This window comes from Canis aureus, chromosome 9, assembly GCF_053574225.1.
Source record: "Canis aureus isolate CA01 chromosome 9, VMU_Caureus_v.1.0, whole genome shotgun sequence".
Lineage (NCBI taxonomy): Eukaryota > Metazoa > Chordata > Mammalia > Carnivora > Canidae > Canis > Canis aureus.
The window spans coordinates 35,338,134-35,352,507 of NC_135619.1; the positions used below are offsets into that span (position 1 = coordinate 35,338,134).

Below are 14,374 nucleotides of genomic sequence, written 5' to 3' on the forward strand. Positions count from 1 at the left end.
GCATGAGGAAGGGGCTGGAAGGGAAGACTGAATTACAGAGAAGCATGGTGAGGCAACTTCTGTGGATTATGGAAATGTACATTATTTTGATTATGATGGTTTTATAGGTATATTAACATGTCAAGACTTATTAAATTATACATTTTAAGTAGATGCAATTTATTGTATCTCAATTTTACCTCAGTAAAGCTGTTTTTAATAAGATAGTAGTAGCAATACAAGCAGAAAATATAGCATATATCATGTACTTATCAATAAATATAAATGTTCTAAACCTACCTATTAAAAGAATTGGATCACATAGGAAAAACAGTCGCAGGCTGTGTATAAGATACATTTAATACGAAGTGGCTTAGATCAAGGGTAAAATTATGGAGAAGAACATACCAATGAAATGCAAAGAAAGCAGAAGTTAAAATCTTATAGAGTGAATTCATGGTAAAAGTATTAAGTCAAAGAAGGGCTCTATATAATGAAAAGGAGTGCAATCGAATGATAATCTAAGAGCTTTGATTATGTATCAAATGACATCATTTCCTTAAAACATACAGGCAATACATGGAAAAAGAAACAAATTTTGTGTGATATGTATGTAATATGACCTTTTATGCTGAAAATAGAAACTGTTTTCTTTATAAACACCATTTGGACAAGTTGTTCAAGTAATATTTTTGAACCTAAAAGGCAAAATCATACACATGCTAAAAAAAAATAGAAAATTATCTGCTTTATTTGAGAGTGAGGAAAGCCTTGCTAATTATGAGGTAAACTCTGGAAACCATAAAAACAAAAATTTCACTGTATAAACTTGTAAAAAAGAAAAAATGCCCTAGCATTTTGAAAAAAAAAAAAAAGGCAAAAAAAAAGAAAACCCACCTTAAATCAAAACTCAAATGAGTAGGGAAATTTGGATTTATATTGCCAACAATGGGAGTAATCTCTTTAATATATAAAGAGTACCTACAAAGCAATAAGAAAAATACTTAAGATTCCAAAGAGTAATGGGCAAAGGATGTAAGTGGTTCATGATAAAGAAAAAGAGAGGACTTCTGAGACATTTTAAAACATGTTTAGCCTCATTCATAATAGTAGAAATACTCAGTGAAAGCACAGTGGCATTATTTTTCACATATCTGACAGTAGACACTATAGCAACTCCCTATATTGGTGAGGGTGGGGAAAACACACTCTCCTATATATCTGGTAAGAATTTAAATTGGTTTAACTTCTATGAAAAGTAACTTGACAATAACTTTGAATATTCATATACCATTTAATCCAGTAATTTTTTTCTAGGAATTTATCATATAGATCTATCCCCCTATATGCAAAATGAATACATGGATATTTAATACAACATTGCTTGCAAAATAGGAAAAAAATATTAAACATATTAGAAAAGTCAGGCTATGTCTATACATCAAAAAGGATGAGACAGCACTAGTAGCTAAGCACTGTGTATAGTATGCTATCATTTTTTAAAATATATCTACTATGTTAGTATAGGCAAAGATTTTCCCCTGGAAGGATACACAAGAAATGGATAATAGCACGTCTCCCTATGCTCGAGGACAAGAATTGGAAGGGCATGCTATTCATTGGTAACATTTGGTACTTTGTGCATATATTACCTAATTAAAAATATTTTTTGCCTTACAAATGAGTCAAGAACCTGGAGGACCTTATACAATTAAATTTATTCAGTAGAGATTATGAATATTTCAGTAATAAATATAGCTGAATATAATAATTATTACATGTTGGGCCCTGTACTCCAGGTCCTTTACAAACATCTGAGTTTTTCCAACAATGTTTTGAGGTAGTAGTAGTATTTTACAGGTAAAAAAAAATAGATTCAGAATATGGCCCAAGGACATGCAGATAATAAGGGCCTTTTAAAAAGTTGACTTGAATTAGGATTGAGAAGTGACATCTAAATACACACACAAACTTCCCCCAAAAGCATTTGTGGATGGCTTATGTGTGGTGGTAGGTACACATGTTAGGTACCTGTATGTTTTCTTATACTTCCAAGGAAAGACAAGCCATTGCCTTACTCAGAAGTTTGCTTATTAGGAGGCTGCACATCTTGAAAATACCAGCTGCCAAGTTAAATGTCATCTTTTGAGAGTAAATATTTTCATATTTATGTATAACTATGATGTGGCCTTATTGAACTGGTTTTCTTCCAGAATGAAAAGGAGGTTCTTCAGTAGATGGACAAATTTTAAATCTAGGCCAAGCCTTAAAATTAAAAATCAAAGTAAAATGACAGGAAAATTTGAAATGTTACCCCTCCCCCTTTTAGCCTGACATCTTTTATTTTTTTATTATTTTTTTAAAGATTTTATTGGTTTATTCATGAGAGACGGGGGGCGGGGGGGTGGCGGTGCAGAGATACAGGCAGAAGGAAAAGCAGGCTCCATGCATGGAGCCTGACATGGGACTGGATCCCGGGTCTCCAGTATCACGCCCCAGGCTCAAGGCAGCACTAAACCGCAGAGCCACTGGGGCTGCCCCTAGCCTGACATCTTTTAAATGAGGACTTTTGCTTCTATCACTATAAATAATCAATAAGGTTTTGTATGTTGAGCAAGGGTAAATTTAAGCCTTTTTATTTTTCATTACTCAAGGGATCTTTTTGATGGTTGATAAACTGACCTACATATTAACATAATTATATGGTGTATCTTTGGGTATCTTAGTACAAAGTCGCTTCATACCAGTTTCAGTTTATAGGCATCTGGAAGTTTGCCTGCCCGTGGCAACAAATTGGGGCTTGCATTACTACTGACTCACTGTAACACATGGTCTGTGGTGGATACCTATGTATTTTTTATCCTCTTTAGAAATAAGATAAACCTTAGGGCTTTTCCAGTTTTATTGAGCTATAATTGACATACAGCATTGTGTAAATTTAAGGAGTAGAGCATAATAATTTGACTTACATGTGCTGTGGAATGATACATGAATGAAGGTATACCTTGTTTTACCCAGTAAATGACATTATTTAAAAAGAAGTATGTAAATGTGGGACGCCTGGGTGGCTCAGTGGTTGAGCATCTGCCTTTGACTCAGGTCCTGATCCCGGGGTCTTGGGATCAAGTCCTGCATCAGGCTCTCCACAGGAAGCCTGCTTCTCCCTCTGCCTGTGTCTCTGCCCCCCTCTGTGTGTCTCTCATGAATATATAAATAAAATCTTAAAAAAAAAATCAAGTAGTATGTAAATGTAATTACTGAACAATGAATCTTTCTCACCTTAGTCATTTGCAAGATGCTTTGTTTTTCCTTATAATTTATGTTTATTCAGGTCTGTTCTTTCAATTAGCTTTGTTTCCTGTGGCAAGTAGCTTCTATGTCTGCAAATACTCAGATAAGTAAACATATGTTGCAGCATATTCATGTGCAATCTTTAGAGCACTGTCCATGGACTAATTAAATATCTCTCTATAAGTGTACCAACTCCTGTTCCTATATGAGACTGCAGTTAGGCATCGCTGTCTGTCTTAAGGTATATGGCAGTAAGAAATCCCATCTTTGTTTTAATTTTCACTGAAATACTTGGCATTTGCAAGAACATTGCATCTTTGTTTCTTCCCATGCTCCTCCTTGTTCGCATCTAGAACTGGTCAAATGCAAAAACACTGCTTTTTTGAAGAATGCATTTTTTGAAGGTCAGTTTCTCCCAGGGTGGTCCCCATTGTCCTCCACCTTACCATGGATGAGGTGGTCCTTGCTGTGGGGGTGACCCTAGTTACCCCGTAGTTCTGACATCTGCCGTGTACATTGAGATCAGTGAAGCTCCAGGGCATTGCCTTGCACTTGCGGGACTGCATCCTCCTTTGTGGTAGCTGCTCCCCAATATATGTGGAAAGATGTCTGTAGGGTCTGCGGTTAAACATTGCACTTTAAAAGTCACCATTAGAAATAGGCTGTCACTTAACGGGGACTAGTGCCCAGAATGCGCTTGGCAATGTGAGCATGTTTGGGGTACCAGTGTGTGACCTCACCACATTTCTGTGTGGGAAAACTGCACTTCAGCCCTATTTCCCAAAAGAGAGGAGACAAGACTACTAATAAAAGAGGAGATTGCACATTAGGTAGGCTAGTGGGTTCTAAAGATACCTATTATGTGAACAAATCCTTACAGACTGGAATCTGACCTTTTCTCTTGTTCAGTACTTTGTGATAAGGTGTAGCAGAAGCAGTAACCTTGCTGGGACAGCAGTGACTTTTCTGGACCCAGGACCAACACTTGTAAAATGACCAAATCGAGACACAAAGCCCTTAAGTATCTTGTCCAGATGGTGAGTGGGAACTCGTCATGATCCATACTGTCAGCCATGCAAGATACTGCCTGAATGGAAGGCTGATGTGAAAAGATAGGAGTCCTTGCCCTTGGGGAGCTTTTCATCCAACATAAATGTTAGAATTCCTTCAGGACAGGTGCCCACAAGGCATGTAAGAATGTCCCTCTCCAGCTCTGGCCCTTGGCTGTTCATGTTTTCTGAACTCTATCTGGGATCCTCTCCTGTGACTGGGCCCCCTGACCAAATCCATCTTCCTTGTAATTAGGAGTGACTCCAAATTAGAAACAGGTTCTCCTCAAATGTTCATATCTCTTCTGGCATCTGTGTCTGCTGGATTGATTGACCATGTCCTCCCAGCCCACGTCCAGCCTGTGCATGCAGTACATTCTCTGCCAAGGTTCATCCAGTAGCTCAAAGAGCTGATCCTAGAGCGGTGTAGGGGTGGCTCAATGCCAAGTTCAAAGCCATTGCCTCTAACAAACTGGCTTATCTTTTTTATTTATTGAGTGAAACACTGTTGATTTTGATGAAATCCAAATTTGCACCTTGCAACTTTCTGATCGTACCCATGATTCAGGCACTTATTTGAAATATGGCTCTTGGAAAAGACAGACTATTTTAAAGAGTGTGTTCATGCAAAATAAATTATGAATTCCTTTAGCCACCTCTTCTCTTTAGAAATAGCACTCATACATATTTTATACATAAATTGACAAGGATGGCAGAGACCTCATCTTCCCTGTAGCAATTTGAGCCAGACTGATTGAGGATTTATTGCCTAATTATACTTGTCAGCCTGACATAAAAGTCATTAGTTCTGGAAAAACATGTTTGTCATACCGGGATTATCTCTAATTAATACAGTCAATATCGAACATATATTTAAAGCCAAACAGAATCGTAATCTCCAAAGCATATGTTACAGAGTACAGTGAACTGATGGTAAACCCCTTCGGGTCGTGAAGCGGTGCTCTAAGAGCAAGTTTGTGTTTGAGAAGAGAAAATGCCATGTTGGACTTCATTTCCCCCTTTTGAAAACAGTGAGATCAGTGCTACTGGCATTAACTCACTCTGCTGATGAATTATGAAGAGAACTAAAGTGGTCATGTAATTTGGCAGTAGTTGGTGAGCGACTGTACCAGAATTCAAACCTGGCGTCCAGCGTGTGGTTTATTCAACCTCAGAATCCATTGACCAATTTGATCTCTGCAGTGTCCACACATGGTCTTATTTTTGTTTCCTAAAGCACATGTGCACTTGGAACTCAGCAGGATAAACCAGGCAGTCCAATGTGGCAACCATCTAGCATGAATGGCTGCTTCTGCCCGAGGTCTAGGTATCAATAGCTGTTGCACTGAGGTAATGCAGTGCTGGGCATCTATCCTCCCGGGGCAGCCATCATGTGCCCATAGACACTGATACCCTCTGGTGCCCTGCCACACTGCCCCAGCATCCTTGTGGACACACTGCTCTGGATGATGAAACTGCTGCACAGCTCACAGCAGACGCATTCATTTGCTCATGCATGGGCATGTCTCTGCCATGAGCATAAATACAAGGAGTTGGTTTTGGACAGAAAAAGTTCAGTTCATTGGCCCTATTCAGTCCTACCCCAAAACAGTTTCCAGTATGTTTTTCCATACCAATTAAAATGTTGCTTCTACAGCAATACGCCCTGTCATAGAATACTTGTGTTTAGTAGCGCGAACGGCTGTGAGAGGTCAGTGTAGTTCTTTATCCATTTGATCAGGTCATTTGTTCAGTAATCATTTTGCAGAGTTATTGATTAAAATATTAACTTAAAAATTAGAACTAACTGTTAAAGTAGCTGAAAATAAACTTGCTGTAAACATGCAGAGTAATTGACCAGGGAGCCTATACTTACTCTATGATGCCTCGTTAAAGAGTGCTGAGTCATGGACATCTAGAAGGCTGTTTCTTGGTGGAAACCAGGCTCCTAGGTTTCTTGGCAGAACCCAGAAGACAAAGGCATGACTGGCTTCCCAAGTAGAGTGTACAGGACATTTCCTAGGACTGTTCCCATTGGGTGGGCTGTTGGAGCATCTCTGACTTCTTCCTGAGATGATCTGTTGGAAACTAAAGGAGGGGGTGCAGTGAACAGTATCAGAGAATACTACCATCTTTGGATCCATGGTGGCAAAGCTCTTCAAAGCAGCTCTGTGTAAATTTGAGTTTATTTGGGAAAAGTTCCTTTAGTGTGTAAGCCACTCCAGGTGTCTAGCCTTCTCTTTGGAGAGGCAAACACAACACTAATTATATCTACTATGGAGGAGACTCAGCAGGGTGCTGCTATTTCCAAAAGCAGTCATTTGATTTAATCAGACACTGTGTGGCCCTGGAGCAGTAAGTGCAGTCCTGTCATAGTTGGCATCCAGGATATCTAGATAAGAGAGATCATTAAACTCTTGAATCTTGGTTCTAAGACACATTAATAGAAAAATGAGATGTGGATTTGAAGAATTTTGTTTCATTTGTAACTCAGACACACACATACACGCCAAACACTATATTCCCTTAAACAAGGTTGACTCTAGTAATGCATGTCCCCATTGGTATACATAATACTCGCAGTTTGCCAAAGTCTGGCTTCCTAGTATCTTACCTAACTAGTTTTTTTTTTTTTTTCCTGGCTCTGTAGTATCTCTTCTCTTACTGGTGGAAGGCCTGAAAATTGCCCGTGTGACATGCTCAGTGGCTTTGCCTCCTCAGAGAATGCTTTGAATGCCTTACAGATTCCTTTTATGTATTCATCTATGAATATTATTTTAAATACTAATATAAAACTTTGTTTATACCTCCTTCAACAACTGAAGATTATCACAGTAAAAGTACATATTTGCTCAAAACACAGACAGCGGCCTCTTAGCCTGCGTTCAGGGACACATGAAACTGTCATGAGAGATATAACTGCTGCTGTGTGTGGAGGCACTGTGCCACCCACTGTGGCCCTACACCTAATCCCATGCCCGTGGATAGAGGTAAGGGGGACGGGACACACAGACACCCATAATGTCTGAAGTGAGTTACAGAAGACAGGAAAAATGCTTGGACACCAATAGGTCTTGAAAACTGAGTCCAGTTGTCTTTTGCTGCTATAGTAAACTTAGTAGCTTATATTAACTCCTCTAGGGAATAAATCCGTTTTGCCCAACAACTATTTTGTATTCGAGGAGGAAGCCTGAAATGTTACACACTGTTTGCTCTACTCATATTTGATTTTTGCCTTGATGCAGTAAAATCCATGTTCCTCGCTTTCATTATGGTAATAGTGCTCATTGTGTATGGACAGCAGTGGCAAGAGAAGGCTCTCTGAAGTATGGGTAGCTGGGAACATGATTGTGGCATTGACTGAAATAGGAAATCAGGAGTAGAAGAAGTTAGGGCCAAACAATATAGTGATGCTTTAGATTATAAGTAACAAAATACTCGACCCAAAGCAGCCTAACACCCTCATTTTTCTCTCAGAAAAAGTCCAGAGCAGGTATTTCCAGATGTGGTTCAACTCAAAGATGCCAGGGCTTCGTCCACTTCCCTGAGAGCCTTCTGACCTTCCTCTCATGTGCTAGATGGCCACATCCACTCCAGACATCCCAGTCATATGTCAGGAGAGGATCTCTCCTGGTGGCTCCCATCCCCAGGATGACCACTCCAGATTTCTCCTGAGTTCCCCTGGTAGGGTGGGGTCAGATTTCCATGTGTTTTCCTTCAGAGCCTAGGAGAACTGGTATTGGCATTTTCAGGCTTTTTCATGGGAAGCCAGCTCAGCGAGTAGGGAGAAAAGGCATTAGGTAGGTAACCAACGATGTCTGTCACAGTGATGAATTCCATTTTCTTTCCCTCCACAGTTGATAAAGGCTCACTTAGCAGCCTTATAGAGCTTGAATTAGACAGGCTAAGTCATAACTGTAATAAATTAGTATTTTCTAGAAGCCAGTTAGTTTCTCAGTGGGCTTTTGCCTTCTATTCTGTGATTGAGAGCTGATCCCACTGCTTCCTAACAAATTAAAGATTTGATTATTTTCCTCTTACTTTTACAATTTGAATGAAAGCTCTGTGGCTGCCAGGAAGACATTATCTGTCCTATTATGCATCTGCAGGATTGCCTTTCTGGTATCATTCCATATTCTCTATCTCTTTATATGCTTTTGTATATGTACCTACCACGTTATAGGAGCAGGAACATTCTATAGACATTATGAGCCATGTTTGTTTTAGAGTCTGGGAGCTCAGAAAACTCCCTGACATTTAGTCTGAGTTGAACCAGGACAACCAATTCCAGCTCCCCTGAGTGGCAGAGGTTGGCTGAGCTGAGCCAAATCTGTGACACAAGTAAAGCTAAGAAAGGAAGAAACTGTCTTGGCTCAGAAGGGGCCTTGTTTGCGCAACTGGGGTTGCAGGGTGGTGCCCATAAGGTTTCTCTCTCTCTCTCTTTCTCTTTCTCTCTCTCTGTAATGTATATACTTGAACATTATATCCAGAATACCTGCAGTGGTTGACTATCTAAGCTGGATAAAACTGGAATCCTTTATTTTGTGGATCTGTCATTGTCCAACTATGATATTTTTAACCCAATAAAAATCACATGCAATACATTGAAGCTGAGGTGTCATTTGTGGGTACCTTTGTGAACAAAAAAGGAGGGGAGGGAAGACCTGAGGAAGGAAGCTCCCAATCTCATCTTCTGTCTGTAGCAGCTCATTCAGTCCTCCGCCACTGGTGGCATGCCTACTGTGCCCCTAGTGCTGGGGACGGAAGAACAGATAGAGGTACTGCCAGTGCTGTGAGAGGCAGTCAGCCTCCCTGCCCCCTCAGCACGGTAGAGAAGCAGATACGGACATCAGCGCTGTCCACCAGGCAAGCTAGTTGGGCTGGTTTTCCCTACAATTTTAAAGTGCCTAGTTTCTAAGTTTGAGTTGGTGTAATAAAAATTACATTATGTTACAGTAATTGTGTTTGAATTACATTATAGTGAGTAGCAAGAGAAGGCCTTACCTGCTCTCCTATATGATATTTCAGAAATAGATTTCAAAGCAACTTGTTACCTTGGGGAAATTTTTATTTCTGAAATACCTCCAATGATCAACTCAAGTCAGTGAATCTGTCATTTACTAGAATTTGAATTTCCAAAAGTTATATTTTAAATGTTTGCAGGGTTGTTGAAAAATGAGTACTTCTAACGAGAGTATAATCCCTTACATACTTGCCCAGAAAGAAAGCAAAAAGGGATTTCAAGCTTAGGCTGTCTTCGAATTCCCCCCAGCTAACCAAATCTGGCCCTACTCTTGGCTTTAATATGCAGACAAGGTCACTGTGGGCCCAGTTTATGTCATCAAGGGCAGTCTGCATCTCTCCATTTGTTTCTGAGGATGCCGTCAATGGCCTCAGGTGGCCTGGTTTTGACTGCCACCTTTTGCTCCAAATCCCAGTCCTGGCTTAACTCCCAGTCTTCTCAGGGCCAGCTCGTCAAGGTGCTTCTCCTCCCTGTGGGTGCAGCCTGTCCCGCCGCCAGCACTCAGGACTCAGTATGGGCAGGCGTGTTCTCCTGGCTTGGCACTCACAGAGGGAAAATCAGCTAGAACTGGAAGCAATGGAGAGGTGGATGTCAATCCAATTCTGAAGTTCCTTGGCCATCCCTGCCACAGGGGAGTATATTACCAGCTGGCTCAGAGCCATTCTCCACCCTCCGGGACTTGTTTTCTTCCTGCAGAATCGCTTTTCCAACTTCTCCATCTTCCCTACATCCAGAAGCTTCCAGAACACATCCTGCCAATGGTACTTTCTTAGTCAAAAAGTCTCAGAGAAAACATTTCCCTGACCCCAAAGTGTTCACCTTTCCTAATCTTGGTCATTCACATGTAGCCACATACAAAGCAGGCAGAAATTTGAAATTATAAACTTTGAGTGAGCTCAATATTCAGAGTGTCCTAGATCAGGCATTCAAGGAATGCTTCAGAGCCCCTGTGCTTTCCTCCCTGATTGGGAGTGGCCATACAGGGGTCAGCCTAGGTTGTGTGCTCTCCTGTCCTGGAAGCAGTTCCTGGGTATGACTTTCTCTATCAGTAGACTTTTTCATATATTGTGTGGGCTTCTAATAACCTGAGTCACAAGAGTAGTTTGAAGGAAACATGTCAGAAGAATTGGGTCCACTAACAACTTAGGGCCTGTAAGTTGGCAATTTCTGGTGTTTTCTGAAGTGCTATGGAAGTGTCTATGGGGGTCCCATGCCCAGGGCTGTGCCAGGTTGTGGGGTGAGCACAGCAAGTCCTCCCGCAGCATTAGTTTCCCAGCAAATTTGGCAGTATGTAAATGTTAAAACCAGCCAGCATATTATGGAGGAGAATACAGAATTTACAATAATTTTACGGTAAAATATTTTAATATGAGAGCTTCACTGCAGGGTGCTCCAAGGTTCCAGATGTCTCCAAGGTTCAGGTGACTTTCTTCTAGTTAAGGCAACTTTGATGGAAATTTAAGAAACACTGTACTTAAGAAAGTACAATCATACAAAAGTGTGTAACATTTTAAAGGGAGTTCTGTTATGGCACTTAGTAACTCCTTATTTTACAGATAATTGGTGAGGTACAGGCATTTCTTATTTTATGTGATATACGTGTCATGAAAGTTATGTTCCAAGTCGTAATATTTGTAAATTGAATACTTGTAAATGCAATAGACACTTTTTAAGGAAACCTAAAATTAGTTTATAAATAATTACTCACTGAATCTTAGTTTTATATGTTTGAATTTAATAAAATTATTTTCCTTAAAGTGAAGGGAAAGTAATTCACTTAACTATAATATAAGCATCCATTTATCTTGAAAATAGCTATTAGTTTGGCTTTCAAAAAATGTCACTTATATCAATACCATTGAATTTGTCTGATTCAGACCAATGAAAATTTAAGACTATTTTTGTTCATGGATTTAAGTAGTCTAAGAAGTCTTTTAGATTTCTGGCCATATTAAATATTGAAATTATTTCTAATACTTGTATTGTCTTAATGAAGCACGTAGAACAAAACAGTTCAGTCACGAAGTTCCTCAGGGCAGATGATTAAATAACCATGAGATTAACCAGGCTAACTTCAAAGTTGATTTGGAATGTTGTATTACTTTTTGCTCTAAGCAATTATATTAGTCAAATATAAATGTTCAGAGTACATTTTCATTAACATGCTTTGTATGTCCAGCTACTTCCAAATGCTTTCTTGGTCTTCATACAGTGTCATTATTCAATAAATGTTTAATAGAAAGGCTCATTAAAGTTTTATTTATTATACTTAATGCAAAAGAGTAGAAATGAAGATAAATTAAGTTGAAGTGAAATGGATAAAATGTAATTGAAATAATTTGGAGTACCATTTAAATAAACTTCTTCATTAATTTGGAAGTATTAAAAGTGTGTGACCACAACTTAAGATGTGTTCAAATATATCACTATGGAGAAAATAAGAATATTGTATTACTGGCTTCTAGCTTCTTTGAAAAAGACTATTAGCTTTAATCTAAAGATAGAAGATAAAATTAACTTAGCTTCCTTATTTATTAACTTAGCAAATGTCTGAGTTCAGCAACTACTTATACTTTCTTCTACATCTTATTTAAATCTTATATGATTATAACTGGCTAGCCTAATGTATAGAAATACTTGTAGAACATTTATATTTTTTTTACATTTACATTTTTTAATGACTTTTTTACTAGATTATAATCTCTTGCATGGGGAAAATATAAAAAATGTCATTGACTTAACTAACTGCTGTAGTGTTGAAATAAATTTAAATTTTTTTAATCCTATTAATCTAAAAATTCAATCAGTGAGTTAAGATAATATGGAGAAAGTATATGTTTTTCCAGAAAAATCAAGTCTGGCAAATTAGTAAATTAGCTTTGATTTGACTTAAATATTGTTCATACTAAGAGTATTGGGTAAAACCAGAATTGTGACTGTTAGCTTCTCTGTAATTCGGGGCACAGCACAGTGAGAGGCTCTGACTTTTTTTTCTTTTTTTAAGATTTTATTTATTTAGAGAAAGAGAGGTGACTAGGGGAGGGCCAGAGGAAAAAAAAATCCTCGAGCAGACTCCCCACTGAACATAGAGACCCGAGGTGTGGGGCTTGATCTCAGGACCCTGAGACCATGACCTGAACCAAAATCAGGAGTCAGTGGCTCAGTCAATTGTCCCCAGGCTCCCCAGGGACAGGCTCTGACTTTAAAAAAAAAAAAAAAAAAAAAAAAAGTTGGCTTGTATTGGTTTTGCTGGTAGGTGATGTTTGTTAACTATAAGCAGAATTGTGGTTAAGTTGTTGAAATGAGATTTTATTGAATTTTTATATGTTTTTATTTCATTATTAGGCTATCAGCTGCAAAGGTCAACACAGCATATCGTACACTCTATCAAGGAATCAGACTGTGGTGGTGGAGTACACTCATGACAAAGATACGGATATGTTTCAGGTAACATCTTTGTTTTTCTTCTGAATGTGGTATAATTAACATAACGTCAGTTTTAGGTGTACAATGTAATGGTTCCGTATTTTGTGCCTATTGCAAAGTAATCATCACAGAAGTCTAGTAATTTTTGCCACCACACATAGTTACAAAGCCTTTTCCCTTGGGATGACAGTGTTTAAGATCCACTCTCCTAGCTACTTTCACATATACTGTGCAGTAATATTTACCATACACACTAAGATGTACTTGACATCCCCGTGACACATTCTTTCTTTTCTTTTCTTCATGGATGTTTTAGCACACTTTCCTTCAGTTCTGTATTCTGATATGTAATCAGAACTAGCACAGTAGCGTTTGGTAATGTACAAGGGGAAGAGGTGAGGATAACATAAAAACGAATTCTTATTTGATTTTTGAAAGACTAAGGGGAAAAAAAGCCCTTAATTTTAAAACTACAGACAGAAATTATAAAAGCTACATTCCTAGGTCTCAATGCAATAAAAATACGCATTAATCACAATAATAAAAATTTTTCAAAACCAACCACTTTGAAAAGCCAACATGTTTAAAATATTTCTTAAATAATACTTGAATCAGAAAGGACATTGATACTGCAATTTTGGGGCCTTTTTAAAAATTACTATGGGAACATTATGTAGCAAAATTCTTGAGATGTGACTGCATACTCAGAAGAAAAATCTGAGTGCTTTCATGATAGGAGAAGGGAGGAACAAGGAACTAAACATTGGTCTCCTTTAAAACTGACAGGAAATACAGAACAGGTTCATGACTAGTTTTAGTGGTAGATAATACCCCAGAAATACACCAAAAGAAAGCAGAAGGAAGGAGATAATAGAAAAAAAGTCATCAATTTAAGAAGATAATTAATAGTATATATAAGATTTGGTACTTTAAAACAATAGAAAATTAAAATTAAGGCTAATAGAGGAAAAAAGCAAAGTCAAATTGGGAACTATGCGGCTTTGCATTTCTTTATGGAATGTTAAATTATTAAATAAATGATAATGAAACAGGTGTCAAAACAGTATCCTAGATAATAACATCAAAAAGGGGGAAAAAGGGGAGGGAATAAGTAGCTCTGAAAAATAAGAAAATATGCCCAAGCTAGCTTCTAAAAAGAGAAATGTAAATTTACATCACACAGAGATCTGATTTTTCACTTACTAGATTGACAAAAGCCCAAATCTTTTTGTCAGAGATGTGGGGAAACCCTCTCCTACTCCTATAAATTGGTATGACCTCTGTGGGGCGGTGATTTGGAAATGCTTGTGAAAAATGAAAAATGCTTACGCTCTTTGACTTGGCTCTTCTCTTTCTAAAGCTCTTCTATTTCTAGAGATTTACCCTAGAGATAGCCCTGCATACATGCAGAATGACATTTTTACCAAGTCGTTGCTCAAAGCAAGGTTTAATAGCAAAAGATTGCAAACAACCTGAATGTCCTTCAGTACGGGACCAGTTCCGTAAATTCAGATACAGCCATACAGTGGCAGGCAGCCTCCAAGGCTGTAAAACAGAATAAGAAAAAGCTCCATGTATGGACGTGGAAAGAGCTCCAAACATATTT

The 14,374-nt window shown here is 38.4% G+C and overlaps 1 protein-coding gene across 2 annotated transcripts in view; it reads left to right on the forward strand.

Moving 5' to 3' along the window:
- Window positions 1–14,374, forward strand: part of PELI2 (pellino E3 ubiquitin protein ligase family member 2) — a 177,840-nt gene that overhangs the window by 142,652 nt on the left and 20,814 nt on the right. For both annotated transcript variants that reach the window (XM_077909398.1, XM_077909399.1), the window contains one exon: window positions 12,688–12,789. In XM_077909398.1, coding sequence (XP_077765524.1) covers window positions 12,688–12,789 — 102 coding nt within the window. The remainder of the gene's footprint in view (window positions 1–12,687; window positions 12,790–14,374) is intronic.